Source organism: Misgurnus anguillicaudatus, chromosome 4 (genome assembly GCF_027580225.2).
Source record: "Misgurnus anguillicaudatus chromosome 4, ASM2758022v2, whole genome shotgun sequence".
Classification (NCBI taxonomy): Eukaryota; Metazoa; Chordata; class Actinopteri; order Cypriniformes; family Cobitidae; genus Misgurnus; species Misgurnus anguillicaudatus.
In genome coordinates, this window is record NC_073340.2 from 27,333,307 (window position 1) to 27,351,482 (window position 18,176).

The window sequence follows — 18,176 nt, forward strand, 5'->3', positions numbered from 1 at the left end:
CTGGCCCAAGTCACGTGATTTTAGCAAACGAGGCTTCATTATGTCATAACCATAGATATGTATAAAGGCTAGATGGCTCAAGGCGGAGTCCCTAACGGCATCACCTGGCGGCCATCCCAGGACAGGGCGCTCGCTTACTCGTAGCATTGAGTTTAATGGTGCAGGTACTTTTAAATGACCATAACTTGCTCAATTTTCTACCGATTTTCAAACGGTTTGGGTTTTTAGAAACGTTATTAACGTGGCTATAATTCTGGATGCTTTAACATGTTTCATGAATTTATTTTTTATTTTTAGTATAGGTATGCAGTGTCATAGGTACATCTTTGACGTTTTTAACAAACCAAACCGTTTGAAAATCGGTAAAAAATTAAGCAAGTTATGGTCATTTAAAAGTACCTGCATCATTAAAACTCAATGCTACGAGTGGGCGGGCGCCCTGTCGTAGGATGGCCGCCAAAATGCGGACGTTGCACTCAATTGGCCAGCAGCGCGGACGAGCCATCTAGCCTTTATACATATCTATGGTCATAACTGTTTCGAAACGTTTCGAAAATCCGATGGTTCACCAGTAGGGGGAGTTGATCACATGACCGGTGTCTAATAAGTTTAGGTGAACTCGGGTCAGTTTTATACGGACTACCGGCACATCCGGGAACTTGACTGTAAATTTCGTCACCGCCCCTTTTCGGGGGTTAAAAAAGCAGCGCCTCCATTGGCTTCCATTCAGGGTAGCGGAACAGGGCAACGGTTTTGCACAGCCGGCAGGCGTAGATGACTTGTGGAGTCACTCAGATTAAACATGTTGAGTGTTTGTCTGTCCATCCTGCCTGCCGTGGAGCGCGAGGGATGCATTGGCACATTTAATTTGGTGAATGTGGAAACATGTCCCTTTCATTCTCACAGCGTCAAATTTGTGTAACAACGCCATCCAGTGATTGCTGGAAATATCGCTAAGCCAGTTAGTTGTATGGCTGGACGGAAAAGTGCACTCATTACTCTAAATATAAAGACATAATAAATAAATACTAAGTAACTTTCAAATACGAAGTAAAATCATTCACTTGCTTCCCTGTTGACTTGATGAGGTACGTGTTTAATGTCCGGGTAAGACACCTCTGGCCAATAGGGAGCGTTGTTACACAAATTTGATGCTGGGAGAATGAAGGGGACATGTTTTTGTATTGACCAGATTGGATGTGTTGATGTGTCTTTCGCGCTCTGTGGCCGGCGGGGTGGACAGATGATTGCTCGGCGTGTTTGGTCTGAGTGATTTCATGGGTTGTTTGCGCCTGCCGGCTGTGTACGAAGGTTGCTTTGTTCCGCTGTTTTGAATGGAAGCCAATGGAACGTCTAGTGCGATTTCCCCCAAAAGTGGGCGTGAACCTGTTCAGAGACATTCTATGACGTTGCGCCGGTTGTGCGTATTATGAAAGTTCATAAAACATTTATCCTTCTGACTAATAACACTGCCATGTTGTCTACTTTTTGTTTATAGACAGATTTAATGTCGAAAATGTGCATAATTAAAAGGGTAGTTAGTTTTATTCATTTGTTTGCCCTAAATAAAACTAAAAACACATAATACACTTTTAACTATGTCTTAATTAAGTTAAATACTTTTTTAAAACATATTTTAATAAAAATATTGCTATTATTTTGTAAAAAAAAAGGTGTAAAATGTTTTGACACATCTGCTTTTACACTATTTTGACCAGCAGGGGTCGCCAGCGTGTGTGGGTTTCGAACTGCTTCGAAAAACTGAATCAATTTTCGAAGCAATTGGTTCAATTGATTCGAAGCTTTTTTCCACGAATAAAAGCTGGAAAAACGTATTCCGTTGTTCAGTTTCCTCCCTGAACGGTCTCGTTTTTAAATTAAATAGACCCGAATAGCCTATAGTTATCGACAATTGTGAGCCTAAAACCTCATGCAGTTGTCAAACAGATGTTAAAACAACAACAAAAAGCATTTTATCATTATGACATAGTGCATGCATTTCCCGGGTTCGATCCTAAGATCTGCGCATGAGAGTCGAGAGCACTATCCACTCTCCTATTCTATCACTTGTGTGTCAATAGAGGGTTTTCACGACGCATCATCAGAGCGGAAGACGCCATATTGGAGGCACTCCGCATCACAACAGAGCACAGACACTGATGTATATGCCGAACGTCGTCAAGGAAAATGGTTAATTATTGCCGTGTTTGAGATGGTACCAACAGGACATATTGAGAAAAACATTTGGATAATTATCGACTTCCAAAAGTGATTAAAAACCAGGGAAAGGAATGCAAGAAATTATCAGAGGAGGCGCTTGTGGTTGGTAAAGCTCAGGAAAAAGAGTGGTATTGTATAGGGAATGTTAATGTACGTCACCGCAGTGTTGCATTATGGGACGTGGGCGCCATGTTTAGAGGCACCGACGACCGCTATGCCATTTAATTCTGGGCATGTTAAGCTAAAACTAGGTAAATTTGAAAAAAAAAACGGAAGATATCGAGAAGTTGAAAGAACAAGAGAAGGGACCCTATCGGGAGAAACTAAATGCTACTGCCAAAAAACTTTATTTGGACAAATAAACAACATAGATCCATATGATTTAGCAGCCCAAGACTGGATTAAGGACCTCCGCTTACATATCTGGTCAATTACCTTGTTTTTGCAGGACTTTATTTACACTTTGCAGGAGTTTAAGAGCTATAAATCCCTTCAAGCTTATAGTAAAGTGACACTTCTTCTTTTGGAGTCTTATGGTTGGCAAACCAGCTATTTACTGACAATGTGTTAATACCTACGTACCTTAATGATTCTATAAAATAATTTCTCCGTTGTATTCTGCGCGATGAATTAACACATGTTCAAAAGATGGCACTTCTGTTTTGGCCAAGTTATTAAAACAAACAAAATGCTAAATATTTAGCTAACGTTGTTATTTAAAGAGCCACAAGCAGTGGGTTTGAGCAGTTGCATTTAATAAAAAATATGTTACAATCGTCAAAACTGTCTAAATATTTATTTTTATAACTCATGTGTTTGGGGTGATCAGAAATGAATGAATGAATCAATCAATAACTTACATTTGCAAGTAGTTTGACAGTGTTAGCATAAAAACAAGACAATTTAAGTGGTTCTGCTTTTATTAATCACAAATTACTGAATGACTGAAAATGCAGCGAACACACTCGCTGATGCAGGGATTTTTTTTGAAAAGTAAACGTTTTTCTCCTGATTACAGCATGCAAACCACGCGATCCGGCGTCTTTTGGTCAGCTCCTGCACCGGCTTCCTTTGTTTTTTCCACGAATAAAAGCTGGAAAAACGTATTCCGTTGTTCAGTTTCCTCCCTGAACGATCGCGTGACTTGCTTGATCGAACAGTACTGACCAAACATATCGAAGTTTATTAAAATCTCGACAGAAAATACAAAAACAACCTCCAATACATTAACTCAAATACAGCGGGATAGGACGCGTGCCTGCAAAGATGGCGGATTACACATAATCCAACACAGCGTGACGTCAACTCCACATTCCCTATTAGAAATATGATTGAAGTACATAAAGTATAAAACAATTATGCTTCTACTTGTTGTGCTTTATTTAAAAAGTATTTAATATGTACTTGTAGTGTATGCACAAAATGTACTTAAACACAAATAAAATTTGCGCTGCAATGCCTTAATGCCAGTGTGTTTAATTGCTCATAGCACATTTTCTATTGTAATGATAATATTTTTAATAGTAAATGGTAAAAACAATTATTGCTTTTATTTTTTACTGTGCTTATTTTACTGTAAAGCACTTTGGTAGGACACTGGCTATTTTAAATTTGCTATATAAATAAAGCTGACATTGGCATATGGGCTCTGCATGAAAACTAGGTAGTTCACTAACTTATATCGGGATATGCAACTGAAGGAAGAATCGCCGGGTCGTCACGGATCCTAGAAGAGGGAGCTCGTAGGGATCTGCACCGCCTATAAATTGTAATTTCTCGAAATGTCGTGCCTTTTCTTGTGGTCCAAGTCCTTACCTATGCCTTTGTATCTGGGACGTGTTTTCTTTTGTTTAGACATGTCTACATTCACTTAAAGTATCCAAAGCGCATAATATTCCATTGTACTCCGTTCAGTTATTTACACCGAGTGCCTCCACAATGGCCGCGCATCCGGGTTACTGCCCAGAACGTGACGTCGGTGAAAACCCTCTATCAAACAACATGTGGGATACAATTTTCAGCGCTCGTCTAAAATCTTGTCAGGGCTGCTTCATGTAAAGACATGCAAACGACCGCTAGGTGTTACTGTGGAGGTGGTTTCGGGTTGATGTTTCGAAGCCTCGAAACATACGGCACAATTGATTCAACTGTTTCGTTAGTGTTTCACGAAGCCTCGCTCTGCCCACCACTACAGGCAGTTCTTTAAACATACATTTTACAGGGTTTCCACGGGCCCTTGAAATCCTTGAAAGTTTGTGAATCTTATACTTCCTGGCTCCCGCGTCACCCTAGCCGTTTCTCAATACCAAGTACGCCAAGTTCGGACTTGCAAGTTCAGACTCGAAAGAACGAACTTCTGACGCGAAATGCATTCAGGGAAACTTCGCTGTCATAAGTCCACACAAGTCTCCTCTGATGCATCCTCGATAAAATGGGCGGATCAAGAACACATCCGGGGATTTTATGTGAACTTGGGCTTGATGCGAACTTTGAATTGGAACAGTACTTGGGCCGCGACTGATGACGTTTCACAAGTCCACAAGAACGCAAGTACAGACGAGAACGCATATTGGCCCTGTCCCAAATGGCACACTCCGGACTTGTGGTCCTCCTCAGAGTCCACACTTTGATGACATCACGTAGTCCAGACTTTAGGGACCCTTAATGCGAGTCCACGTGGGTGCAACGGAGTTGTATTTTGGGACAGACTCGAGCGTCACACCGGAAATAGGTAGAGAAGTTGCCCGTCAGGGTGAGCTCCTCCCTTCCGTCGTCTGATTGGTCTGATTGGTCTGATTGCTCTTTCGCAAGGGCTTCTGGGTTGGTAAAGTGCGCGAAGCCTGCTGCAGTGCGGGCTTCGCTGAAGACCGCATCAAGGGGGCAAAGGAGGCGCTGATGAGCACACTTCAAAGCGTAAAAATGACAGATGGGACACCCTACGGACTCGTGGTCTAAGCGAGCACGCGCAATTTAAGGCCACGAGACCGAAAGTCCACATGAAGTGCGCCATTTGGGACAGGGCCACTGAGAAACGGCTCCTGTCTTTGTCATTAAGCCTCACCATTGGTTGAATTTGATATACACATTCAGGCGCACTTACCCCTGGAGGCGTCCCCAAAGTGTCACCGCAGTGACGCAGCGCGAGTTCCCTCAAAAGGGAACTGTAACATTGTATCTTAAAAGGTAACACGATGTAATCTTGCTCTCACTTGAACTGCGTAAGGCATAAGGGTCTTATCTAGCAAAACGATTGTCATTTTTGACAAGAAGGATGGCAAATATGCACTTTTAAAGCACAACTGATCGTCGAGATCCGGTCGTGATGCGCCAGCGTGACCCCACGCAATACGTCATGACGTCAAGAGGTCACAGAAGACGAACGCGAAACTCCGCCCCAGTGTTTACAAATGTGGAGAAAGAGGACCGTTCCTACGTTGTTGTATGTCAACTGATACTAATTAATGTCTTTGTGTCAGTTTATTGCTTAAAATGGTCCGCAAATGTGCGTTTTATATATGTAACAGGTGACCCCCCTACGTCACTACGCATTTACGTTAGGTCGCGTTGGACCGGATCTAGACGAGAAGTTGTGCTTTAAAAGTGTATATTTGTTATTTTTCTTTCAAAAAATGACAATCGTTTTGCTAGATAAGACCCTTGTGCCTCGTTTGGGATTGTTTGTGGTCCTTTGAAGCTCTGTTGAAAAAAACTGTTACGTGTTGAGTTAAGTGTTAATTGTTGTTGTCTATTAAAGTCCATTAAAATGAGAAAAATCCTGCAATGTTTTCCTCAAAAAACATAATTTCTTCTCGACTGAACAAAGAAAGACATCAACATTTTGGATGACATGGTGGTGAGTAAATTATCTGGATTTTTCTTTTAAGAAAATTGAATATTCCTTTAAGTTCTGCCCACCTCTGTATTTGACCCAACAATGGGTTAAAACTTGAGATGCACCGATATTACTTTTTCCATTGATACCAATATTGCTGATTATTGATATTCAGACTGATATATGCCGATAGTTTGGTGGTTATATTAACTTGCATTAACTAAATTCCGAAGATTAAATTTTCTGAATGTTATTTATATAATGACCACGAATATTGAACATTAAACTGTTGTTTCTTTACATTTTCTTTACATTACATACACAGAGCTCAAATTCATTGCATTTTCATGTACACTTTTGATTGGCGGGATATATTGGCCATATCGGCTTTTTTTTTAAACAATTGGCCGACAGTGTGATAAACCGACTATTGGCTGATATATTGGTGCATCTTTAGTTAAAACAACCCAGCATTTTGGTATGAAACAACCCAGCATATGTTAAATTACAACTCAACGAGTTTTGACTGCTGGGTTGAAAATAATCCAGCGTTTTTAAACTGTTATCACAAAAATGAAAATTCTGTCATCATGACTTGCTTTTCTCCATGAATCAAAATTATTTATAAAATACTTTTCCACTAAATATAAATGAATGGTTTTAGCTGCCTGCAGCCCATTTTCATGAACACTGCTGTTGATAATTAATAAGCCAAAAAGGGACCAGCTTTTGGTTTAGTGTTGATTAACCTAGAATTTTTTATATTTGACCCAACAATGCGTTAAATGGGTTAAAACAACACAGCATAGGTTATATTACAACCCAACTGGTTTGGTTCATCCATTTTTGGCCCAGAGCTGGGTTGAAAATAACCCAGCATTTTTTATTGTATAACACGGCATTAGAAAATTTAAAATATAATGCACAGATCAGCTTCTAATCCCCATCCACTTTTATTATTCACACACTTGTCTTCAGTTTCCTTTTTTAAAAGTCATATGAGCTGGTAAAAAGACTGAATATTCATTTTGGGGTGAACAGTCTCTTTAAGATCTTGACAGCATGCATTGCAAACTTGGTTTAAACTTTATGTGAATGTTTTAATGACTTGATGTTCCGTTCTGAAACCAAATATGTAATTTGAATATTTAAATTAAAAGTCAAAATGATTCAGTGCATCAATATTTAGACAAAAATTAGGTCAACAACAGTTGACCCACTCATTCTCCATATGACTCACGTGTGAGAACTGAATCACTTCAGAACCTTTATTATGTTTATTGAATGTTAAGGTTTTTTTTGCCATGTATCAATTAAGTAGTTGCATACTATAATATGAAAACGGTTACCTGTCAATGCGTTTGCTGTAACGTATGATTAATTCAAGACAAATGTTGAAAAACATGGGTGTGATCTGTATATGCTGACATTTGCTTTTTTTGCAAAGCAATGGAACTAATGCATACCTTGCAACAGACAAAACAGGTGTGTTTGATAGAGAGAGAGAGAGAGAGAGAGAGAGAGAGAGAGAGAGAGAAAGAGAGAGAAAGAGAGAGGAGAATTGAATCAGTTGAACCCATCTACATATCATAGAAGGTATGTGGCTTTATTAAATGCAAAAATTTCCATTTACAACCCTAGGATTTGCCCCCAGAATGAAATGGTCTATTATTATTGTATTTAAAAGGGTCATGAATAATAATGTTGAGCTCTGCTCTGATTGGCTGTTTCACAATGCAGTGCACAATCGTATTTGAGGCTCACGATATGTCATTACCATGTACAGAACTCTTTTTATTCATCTATGTCTAGGTAAAAACAGTTTTTCATCATACGATACATTTAACTAAACCAGAGTGAACCAGAGAATGAGGCTGCAATGTTGTTTTTATAACCTCAAAGTGAGCAGCCCCTTTTCCTTCTTTAAAGAATGTCAGATGCACGACTCTAGCAGGTCTGCAATTTTAGTGCAACACATGGCAGTGAAAGTCACTGATATTCATAGACTGTAGCTTAAAATAAAAAAAAGCATCTGGTTTCACTAAAAGCTCCCCAATTTGTTGGTACTGTGCGCAGAAACGGTCTCTGTGTGATCAATTTTCCTATTCGAAAAGACTGCAGTGTGAGGTGAGATGAAGGCAATGCCTTAAACCTGTGAGAATTAATGTGATGGCATACGCACACATTGCATGTGTCACATTGCAACTGCATTGTGTGGCAAGGCATTCATAGCAGTGTGTCAGTGCTGGGAAGTAAAGTAGCAGCAAGACTACTTTTAATATGAATAATAATACGTTTATTTTATATAGCGCCTTTCTCAATCCCATGGTCGCTTTACATATAAGAGTAGCATAACACAGTCAAATAAGCATTACATAAGAAACCTTAGAAATAGCCTTGCCAGAAAACATACAGTAAATAGACTAAGTATTGTGTGAGAAAAAGTGATCATTAGCATCAGCAATCTTTGATTAAATTATCTTTTCATTATGTAAGATGATTTTATGTAGAAAAGTATTATATATATATATATATATATATATATATATATATATATATATATATATATATATATATATATATATATATATATATATATATATATATATATATATATGTGTGGGTCAATGGCGTGACGTTAATTATTTTATGTCCGTATGGTTCAATTAAATGTAAAAAGGGTTAACATTTTAAAATAAATTTGCAGATTACTTGCATACATTCTATTTTTTGAGAACCAAGTGTAAAATTTTTATTTTATTTTAAAAGAATACTTGGGGGATAATTACAAAAATGTGAATGTGGTCACCAGTCTCTGTCAATTGGTATAACTAGTATTTTTTCAATAAAAATATAAATATATTCATAAAAAATGTGGAATAAAATATAATCATCTATTTTAGTGTAATATGATTTTTTTACATTCATTTTTACATCATTTGTCAAAGATTATTCAAAAAACAGAGCTGTTTTCAGCCGAACAAATATTACAAAAATGCATTAAAGCTCCCATTCTGTCTGTGATTTTAAAGCTTTGATTGTGTTTATAGTGGGCAATATAACATGTGTTCATGTTTCACGTGTAAAAAAACACGGTATTTTTCACACTATTGACTTATCTGTATAGCGCTGTTTTCACTGTCCTCAAAACAGGCTGATGTCTTCCTTGTTTTGTGAAGTCCCTCCTTCAGAAATACATATCGAGTTCTGATTGTGTAGTTTGTTTAGTGTGTTGTGATTCGATAGCAGCTTAGCTTAGCAGAGCCATTTGGAGATGGGTATAAACGGAGGTCGGAGCCAGCTGCAAATGGGTGGGTTAGCAGCAAGTAGGTGGAGCTTTACCCGCAAGTGGGCTGTACAAACTTCCAGAGGATTTTGATTGGTTTATTTATATCACCTGTAGCAGCTATCGGTTTATGCTCCACAGTTGGTGGCGCTAATGTGTAAGTTTTGTTGCGATCGATCAGAAAACAAAGAAGAAACCCGCTTTCACATGTTAGCGTGTCGTTGAAATGAAGGTGTAAGCTTGCTTTACAGTTTTTAGTTTTGTAAAAAAGCATTATAATTTCTGAAGAAGACCATTTTATAATGGCGTTTGTACGCTGTTTTTAGTCTTGATGTATTAAAAAAGATAAGGGTAAAGTGTATCCAGATACATTTCTGTAGTTTTTTTATTAGCACACAAATTACAAAATCTGTAACGTGGATGACAAAATCTTTTCTGCATTTCATTTCTACAATTTGCTCTCCAGATTATGGATTCTGAAGACCATAATAATAAGGTATTGTGGTTGTGTAATTTTTGTACGTTTTAGGTCTGCATTGATTTTCAAATTGTAAATGTCTTAAACGTTTTATAAATGGATTTGATATTACAATAACGTTGCAACTCCTAATTTAATTGTACAATGCATGCAATTCTTTTAAAACTTTTAATTTTTAAAAGTTTTCATTGTAGTTATGCTTTTTTTCTGCGTAATCCATAATGTTATGTAATGTAATGTAATGTAATTGAAACATTTGTTTTCATATCATAATTATTTTATAAAATGTATTACTCATAACCATCAGTGAAATAAATGTGAAACGCATGTTATTGTGTTTTAGGTTCACTTATCAGTAAAATATATTTTTTTGATGTTCCACATGACTATGATCACAGCTTCTGCTGTAATGTATAAAGTTCTTAATTTACAAGTTGTTGTGTGTTTATCACATCAATTAATAATTTATGGTGTGTTTGATTTCATTGCTAGGACAATGCAGGACAAAGGCTGTCAAATAACTGGAGTGTTTGTCTTGATGGCAAGTACGTACTGTAAATGAGGAACATCGAGGTGTAATCAATTGCTGTTACCATTTAACTTTTTTGGTGTGTCTTTCCATATGATAGTATGCACTGTATGTTATTCTGGGACAGAAGTTTGACTTCACTGAAGTAAGTATTTATTTTTGTAGCTATATGCATTTTAATATAATTGAAAATTGTACTAATTCATTACTTTATGTACACAGCTAAACATGAAGAACATAGGAAAATGGTGGTGTGCCATCTTGCTTGAAAATTAAGTAAGTGTGAAAAAATTAGCTGTACTTTTAACGTGGTGTTTTAAGAAACTCTTAAAGAAGTGAAGAAATCTTGTTCAGTCTGTAAACTGTTTTGGGAAGACATGGAACGGAATGATTTAGTGACTCGCTCATAACACTATTTCAGTAAAAATATACACTGCAGACACTTTGAGTGAAAAGAGTGTTTCAGTGATGATAAAAATCAGCAGGTGTAAACACTACCTGCTCTATCAAACTCCTTTAATAGCTTTTCTTAATACTATTAGGGGTTGGCAAAATTTTGAAATGTTGTTATATTCATTGGTGAATTCATTGGTGAATAATTTAAAATTGGACCATTCATTCGATTGTTTCTATATTTACAAAAGTCTTTACTGTAATTTGTAATCAATGTAATGCATCCTTGCATTTAATTAATTTTGATATTGAACTTGTGCTATTTCTTACTTTATTTGTTTTTGTTGCATGACAATCAAATTGTGGAAGACATGGGAGAAAGAGAAAATGAGCTGTTGTAGCTGGTATTGTCAGCTTTTTATATTTTGCTGATATTTTTGTCAAATAAAAAATTTATGGATAATTTTATCACGTTTTTATTCTAATTCTCTTTCAGAAGAAGAAGAAGAATGCTCTGCACTCCCTGAAACCTAGGGGAAGAAAAAAAACTGAACTTGCATATGAAAGTAAGAACTTTGCTATAAAACAAAATACATATACTTTGCTGGGTTTCAAATTATGTAACTATAATTCATTTCAGCAGACCAAACCCCAGTTGTGCCCTCTGTTTTGCATAATCAATTGCAATGATGATTTAAAATGTGTATCATAGAACAATTTTAATCCACTTATATTTTTCTTTAAGGATGAGCTGTTAAAAGATGATGACCGTCCATCATGCTTCATCTTCAAGGTAGTTGAATGTTATATCATGTGCTTTTTAAAAAAAATTTAACGGCCTGTGCTAACTTTTCAGTTATCAGGAGCGTTGCTGAAGAACATACTGCTTGAAGTTGTTCTTCAAGAAGAAGATGCTGCCTACACGACCCTGTCATTGGCTTGCTCAAGGTTCAGGGACATAGTTGGGGATGACAAGTTCAAGAATCAGGCACACTTCTTATGGCTAGAAAGTAAATATTGACATTAAAAAATAAAATGCATAACAAGAACATCATTGATAATGTTAAATGTTATGTGAATTTTTTTGCACCTCAGGTGTTACATGCTGGAAAAAAGTCATCTCACTACAAACAGCTCTTCTGGAAGATGTACTCATTCTCCACGTGTTTGCTGCACACCTGGTACTTTTTGTGTAAATTGGTGATGAATAAAAGTTGTTAGTCTAAAGGAAAACTAAAAATCTAATTTACTTATATCATCCCTTGGAGTTTAAAAGTTCTGGACACCATTCACTTGCATGGCATGGACCTACAGAGCTGAGAAATTGTTTGTAATGTTTGTAAATGTTCACTGTCAACTATAAACCCTAGTTCTTATTGTGCTTCTTGTGTATCCATCAGGTTATGCTGGGAAGGGAAAGCGAGATGAACTCCAGGGCATTTATTCAAAAACCTTCCATCCTGGATTTTGCAGATTTGACTGCATGCAGATCAGTTCTAATGAGCTGATATAGTTTCCTTACAAAGACTAAAAATAATAAAATAAAACAAACACTTTTGCAAACAATTCTGAGTGACTTGTACATGATTTTATTCATTGAAAAAATAATTTAAATGTAATATATGTGTAACACGTTCAGAAAAACATTAGTCTGCTATTTTAAAAAAAAATGCAGTAAATATGGATGGTAACTTTATTTTACATTAGCCACATGTTTTTCATGTATTTACACATTCACTTCATTAAGTCCAGTTGCATCACATTTTAATATGTTCATTTACTTGATATTGATATATGGAGCTTCAGAAATGTGTTTGAATAAGGCCTACAGCCTGATGAATTTAAAACGCCATCACTTTAAGTGTAAAAAAAGGTGTAAAACGTGACCTCATCATTGACAGTGAGTGGTATTGGACACACACAATAATAACAAAGCTGTAAGAAATCAGACCATGATGAGGAACGTGATATTTGATCGTTTATTTTCATTACTGTCGCTACTTCCTGTCATTCTCATTCCCCGCCGTCCCATTTGCGGCGTAAACTCCTCCTACTTGCACATTTCTGAAATCCCTCCCACTTGCGGCGTTAGCTCCTCCCACTTGCTGCGTAAGCTCCTCCCACTTGCAGTCTCCGGGCTGCAGCGATACATACATGCATTTGAGCCAAAGCTGGTGACTGACGTATTCCTGTGGGCGGAGTTTAGTCAACAAACTGTTTTACTGACGTCATTAAAGCAGGAAATAGAGGGCTGTAGTCCAAACCGGCCGTTCGTTGTAGGCTTTTAAAGAAGAAAATATATCGCCTGGGAGTGAGCTTTATCATTTTACAGGTATTATTTATGCTATTATAGCAACATTACACACTAACTAGGGTTTAAAAAATTGTATCAGGAAGAATGTAACCTTTAAAATTTACGTTTAGATTTTTTTATGATTATTCTTACATGCTTATCTAGGTGGATAAAATATTTAAAATTTCTCATTCTTTGGCGCAATTGGTGGTTACACCATTTGACATTTTCAGGTCCATTCATTCAGGTCTTAACTTTCATAAAAATGGTGCAAATGTAATTTTTTATTGCATAAAATTAACATAAATACACTATGTGCATTGAAATAAATCTGATGCGTGCTTTTAAGTTTTTAAAAAGATTTTTGAATTTCTCATCTTGCCAAACCGTTTTTGTCACCTTTTTGACCCTGTACTGTGCAAAAGTCTTAGGCCACCACCACCAGACTTGTTGTTTTAGAAGTTTTAATGTCCATCCATATTTATTTTTCAATCTATTTTATTAAGATACAAACAGGAAATACAGGAAATATGTACAAAAAAATAAAAAATAGAAATTTCAGGACTAAATGTCGTCTTTCGGCATTTCGGTGTTTGGTGTGACCTCTCTTGGAACTAAACACATCTTGAGTGTTTTTGAGCAGGATGAAGTAAAAAGAAATTAGAAATTAGGATTTCATTTTATTTAGTTTTAAGAGATCCTGCAGTTTCCTGCTATTGCTCAAGTGGAAGGGGAGTTTACCCTAAAAACTTGACACATCAGTTTACATTTTTATACACTTTTTAATACTATATACACATTTTATGTATTTTTTGGATGTATTCTATTAAAGAGACTGAGAAATAATTTTATATGATCACTATAACATTGCAAAAACAACAAATCTAATTCTGGCATGCTGGCCTAAGACTTTTGCACAATACTGTGTGTGTATTTATTTATATATATATATATATATATATATATATATATATATATATATATATATATATATATATATATATATTAGTAAATATTTGGGCGTGGTACTCTAGTATTTCTCTTTTAAAAGCAACTGTTCCAGCTTGAAATCCCAAATGGTTGGCATAACTTTATATTCAGTAGCTGATTAACTGATTTTAAAGCTTATTGTAGCCAGACCTTTTATTAGGAAGTCCCAAAGGAAGCCAAACATCTAATAGATTAATGGAAGTTTTCCTCTTATGCAATAATATCCTCTTTTCTCTCTAAACTTGTTTACACAGGCCAAAATACTTCAGCAGTCCCGGCCACCGCTTGATTTCAGCAAAGTTTGTGTATCCTCGGCTGAGTTCAAGTTAAACAGGAGGAAACTTTGCCACAAAGCTTAGAATATCTTTGCCCATCGAGCTATTAACTGGGACTAAAATGCAGGCGTGGGTTATTTTCCTGAAAGTCCAACTCGGCTTGGGTTTACTGTAGTAGGCAATGTGCGGACCCGGGCCTCCAGCGTCCGTTTTTTTTTTTTTTTGCTGATGTCTGCCTCAAGATCGTCCTCTTCATCATGTGCCCTTTTCAGCCCTCAAAACAGCTGAAGGAGGGAGTGTGTGTCATGCCGTTTGGAAATGCCTTTGGTCATATTTCAGAGGAATCTGTCTCCGCTGGCACCATGAAATTATTCGGCAGGCCCCTGCAGTGAGTTGCAGTGTGTATGTGTGTACGTGTGCATTAGCGAGAGAGATTTTTATGACCTCGGGGTGTTTCTTCATTTGAATGAATGTATGTATCTGTCATTGAGGCAATTTTGTGTCTCCACAGGAAAATATGCTAGTTAGAGGCCGAACGCCTCTTTCTGAACGATCAAACTTGTCATTCCACCTCGTCTCCCTCCTGCCCACTTATGCCCGGAATGTGCTGAATGGAGTCGGGAAGAATGATGGGGGGGGGGGGTCGTCATGACGAGAGAGGCTGAGAAAGCCACTCTGATGTCTCGCAGACGTGACAGTGTATCTGATGTGAAGTGAATTTGCCAGATGTCTTAACTGGTGCTTTGTTAGCTCCGGGACAGACATCTGAGCCATTGAAGTTAATGATTTAAGACACGATTTAATAGAAGTGATAATGACGTTAATCAAAGTGATGCTCTTCATTTGTAAGAAATGTGCAATGGTGATACTGAATGTCCAAACACTGAACATTTCTGCGAGGAGGGGGCCACCAGCTTCAAGGAACGGAAGATGGAACTCAATGCACCATTGCGTCTATGCTGCTTTTACCCAGCAGCAAGTACTGAACGTTAATGTGGTATGACCAATAGACAAATAGTGTTCATAAAAATTTTTTTACGTGAAGTACTGTAGAGGAAAACAGAATAGGGTGAACAAGAAAAAATAGGGTGGGGCTTTTAATCAATTAGGACTTCATTAAATAGTAAAGAATGTGCTCAAAAAACATTGGGTTGTTTAAACCCAAAAGGGTTTTTCACACTGCGGGTTATCTTCGCTACTTGCGCGAATGTGTTGTCACACCCAGATCAGTCTGCGCAGTACCGCTTTCACACTTTTAATTTAGAAGCGGGGTTATCTCCGAAATTAACCTTTAGGGTTATGAAACCCTCATCCGAAACAAGGGTGCCAAACCACAAATTGCGGTGCCAAACGTACAGTGTGAAACCAAGCGGGTTAGAATCTCATGACCATAGACTGTAAAAAATATGGATGTAGTGTTTGTGACGTCACCCATAGGTTTGTAGAGATCTTTTTGAGGCCAATAGTTAGTGGAGCCTGCGGTCACCATCTTGGCCGTGCGTTACCGAAAACGTGTTTGGAAAACCAAAAATTTGTAAAGAGGTGGGACGTGGGTGAAGCTGAAGTGGCTGGTTCCTGAAACCATGCCCGCCTAGCTTGATTCTATTGACAGCAGTGGCAATTCACCCGTCACTCAAGTGGCCACGCCCATAGATATCTGGTCACGCCCTTAATTATGCAAACTTGATATAATTTAAACAGATGTGTTACAAAAAAAATTCACATAAACATATTATTTTCTGATGTAAAGTTGGGCATTTTAACATGGGGGTCTATGGGAATTGACTCCCTTTTGAAGCCAGCTTCTAGTGGCCAGTCGATAAATTGCTGTTTAAGTCACTTCCGTATTGGCTTCATCAAAGAGATTGGGAGGTTGCCGCTTGGTTTAAACTATAGACTGTAAAAAATATGGACGTAGGCTGTTTCTCAATATGCGTTCTTCAGCAATCTTGCGTCCTCGTGTTCTCGCTAAAAACCTACTTATTGTCCCTTTAACATGGAGGTCTATGAGAATTTACTCCCTTTTGGAGCCAGCCTCTAGCGGCCAGTCGGTGAGTTGCCGTTTAAGTCACTTCCGTATTGGCTTCATAAGAGAGATCGGAAGGTTGCCCCTCGGTTTACACCCAGGATTTTGACTTGGAGAAACCTATTGGTTTGGTTTGTCTATATTTTACCCAACCATGGGTTTAAACAATGCAAACAGACTAATATAAGTCAATATCAGTGGCGGCTCGTGACCGCTAGTGACCGCAAAATAAGTGTTCGGAGTGTCATGTGTGTTGCTCTTGTTTCAAAATGTGTGTTTGTTGCGTCATGTGAACCATGTGCATCACGTGTTTTGTCAAAATAAGTGCCTGCTGCACACGCGTCAAAACCGTTTATGATAAAAGAGACGCTCATGTTCACGAAATACACGCAAGACACTCCCTTAACAGTAAACTCTGATTACGCATGAGATTATGCAAGTATCTGGCAAACGCGAGCGTCTCTTTTATCATTAACTCTTTAGACGCGTCAGAAGCAGGCATTTATTTTGACAAGACACGTGATGCTCACAGGATCTCTCGATGCGCAGAACACATATTTTGAAATTACGAACCACACGACAGGCTAGACACATGTTGTGACGAACTTCACATGGAGCGCCCTCGAAAAAAAGAAGTCACATTTATTCAATTAATACCAGCATTTTAAAGGCTTATTACAGCTTTCATGCCGATTAATAGAACAATACAGTTGTTTCTCCCTCATTTTACTTATGGGAAGCAGGGATTTGGCAATGCTCACGCTGTCATTAATACTTAATAGATCTTTGCTTTTTGTCTGTGACCCTGGCTGGATTAATGTCCTGGCTACTGCTTACGGAGGCGGTTTCCTCTCTCAGATGGTAATAAATGTGACTGTTGTGTGATTTGAACAGACAGGGATTAGCTGTTTCCAGAACAGTGAGAAATCACTTTGTGGTCAGCTGTATATTTTGCAGATTTGTGATGTTTTATAGTTTACAGTTTTTTAGTTAATGGCAGTATCTTAAAAATATGATGTAGCCCTAAAAGTTCCACAAAATAGGATCATAGTAGACAATATGGGGTGATTCTCACGAAATCCAGAAGGTGTCCAGCATCAGATTTTTTTAAAAAGCCCGTGAAGCCAATTTGTTTTGCACATATATACGATTAAGGTCTGAACTTACTATAAACATTATTTTTAGAAGATTTAAAAATATTTCCTATAGAATTATTTTAATTTTTTAGATTATCATTATAAAAATGATCATTACCGCAACATGATATTACATTAAATATATGCATTTACAAACTCATGTTTCGGTAATGAGAACTAAAAAGTTGTCAAGGTACTATGACAAACAAAATTTCAACTTTTATCTGAAGAGAAAAAATAAGAACCGCTTCCTGGTAGCCATCTTGAGTGTCACAGTCAATTATGTCCCTCCCAACCAAATGTTAGTTCCTTGAGGTCTTAAACAATTATTGAAAATTGTTGTGGAGGATGAGAACATTTATATTCCTTATTATTGTCTCTTCATTTACCAATGATCACCAAATACCACATGTTTCTTTACTGTAAATGTTTATAGTATAACATGCACTGAAGCTTTTTATTTTTTAGATTTTTTAATTATAAATGTTCCATGTCAAACAACCCAAGTCCAGTCATGGGTAGGAAAAAACTACAAAATTGGTTTGTATGATGTCATTTGAAATCATGTGCAAAATACTACACTGTAAAAAATACTTTTCTGTTATAAGTTATAACAACTCACCTTTAGTTATAACAACTCGTCTCTAGACAAGATAAATACTAGTAAGTTAAAATGACTTGTAAATCCGAGTTGATTCAACAAAAAAATTAAGGCAGC

The 18,176-nt window shown here is 37.2% G+C and overlaps 1 protein-coding gene across 12 annotated transcripts; it reads left to right on the forward strand.

Annotated features, from left to right (window-relative positions):
• Positions 1-9,321: 9,321 nt before the first annotated feature.
• LOC129418313 (uncharacterized) lies at positions 9,322-12,304 on the forward strand. Of its 12 annotated transcripts, none has more exons than XM_073867082.1 (11): positions 9,322-9,689; positions 9,805-9,834; positions 10,309-10,361; positions 10,446-10,490; positions 10,568-10,621; positions 11,108-11,142; positions 11,235-11,304; positions 11,484-11,531; positions 11,595-11,748; positions 11,834-11,919; positions 12,139-12,304. In XM_073867082.1, the coding sequence occupies exons 7-11, from the start codon at positions 11,299-11,301 to the stop codon at positions 12,244-12,246; spliced, it is 402 nt and encodes a 133-aa protein (XP_073723183.1). In that variant the 5' UTR covers positions 9,322-9,689; positions 9,805-9,834; positions 10,309-10,361; positions 10,446-10,490; positions 10,568-10,621; positions 11,108-11,142; positions 11,235-11,298; the 3' UTR covers positions 12,247-12,304. The 12 variants fall into 12 exon arrangements, with proteins under 12 accessions (XP_073723183.1, XP_073723189.1, XP_073723186.1 ...); XM_073867088.1 differs by having other exon boundaries at positions 11,602-11,748; XM_073867085.1 differs by having other exon boundaries at positions 11,241-11,304.
• Positions 12,305-18,176: the final 5,872 nt, after the last annotated feature.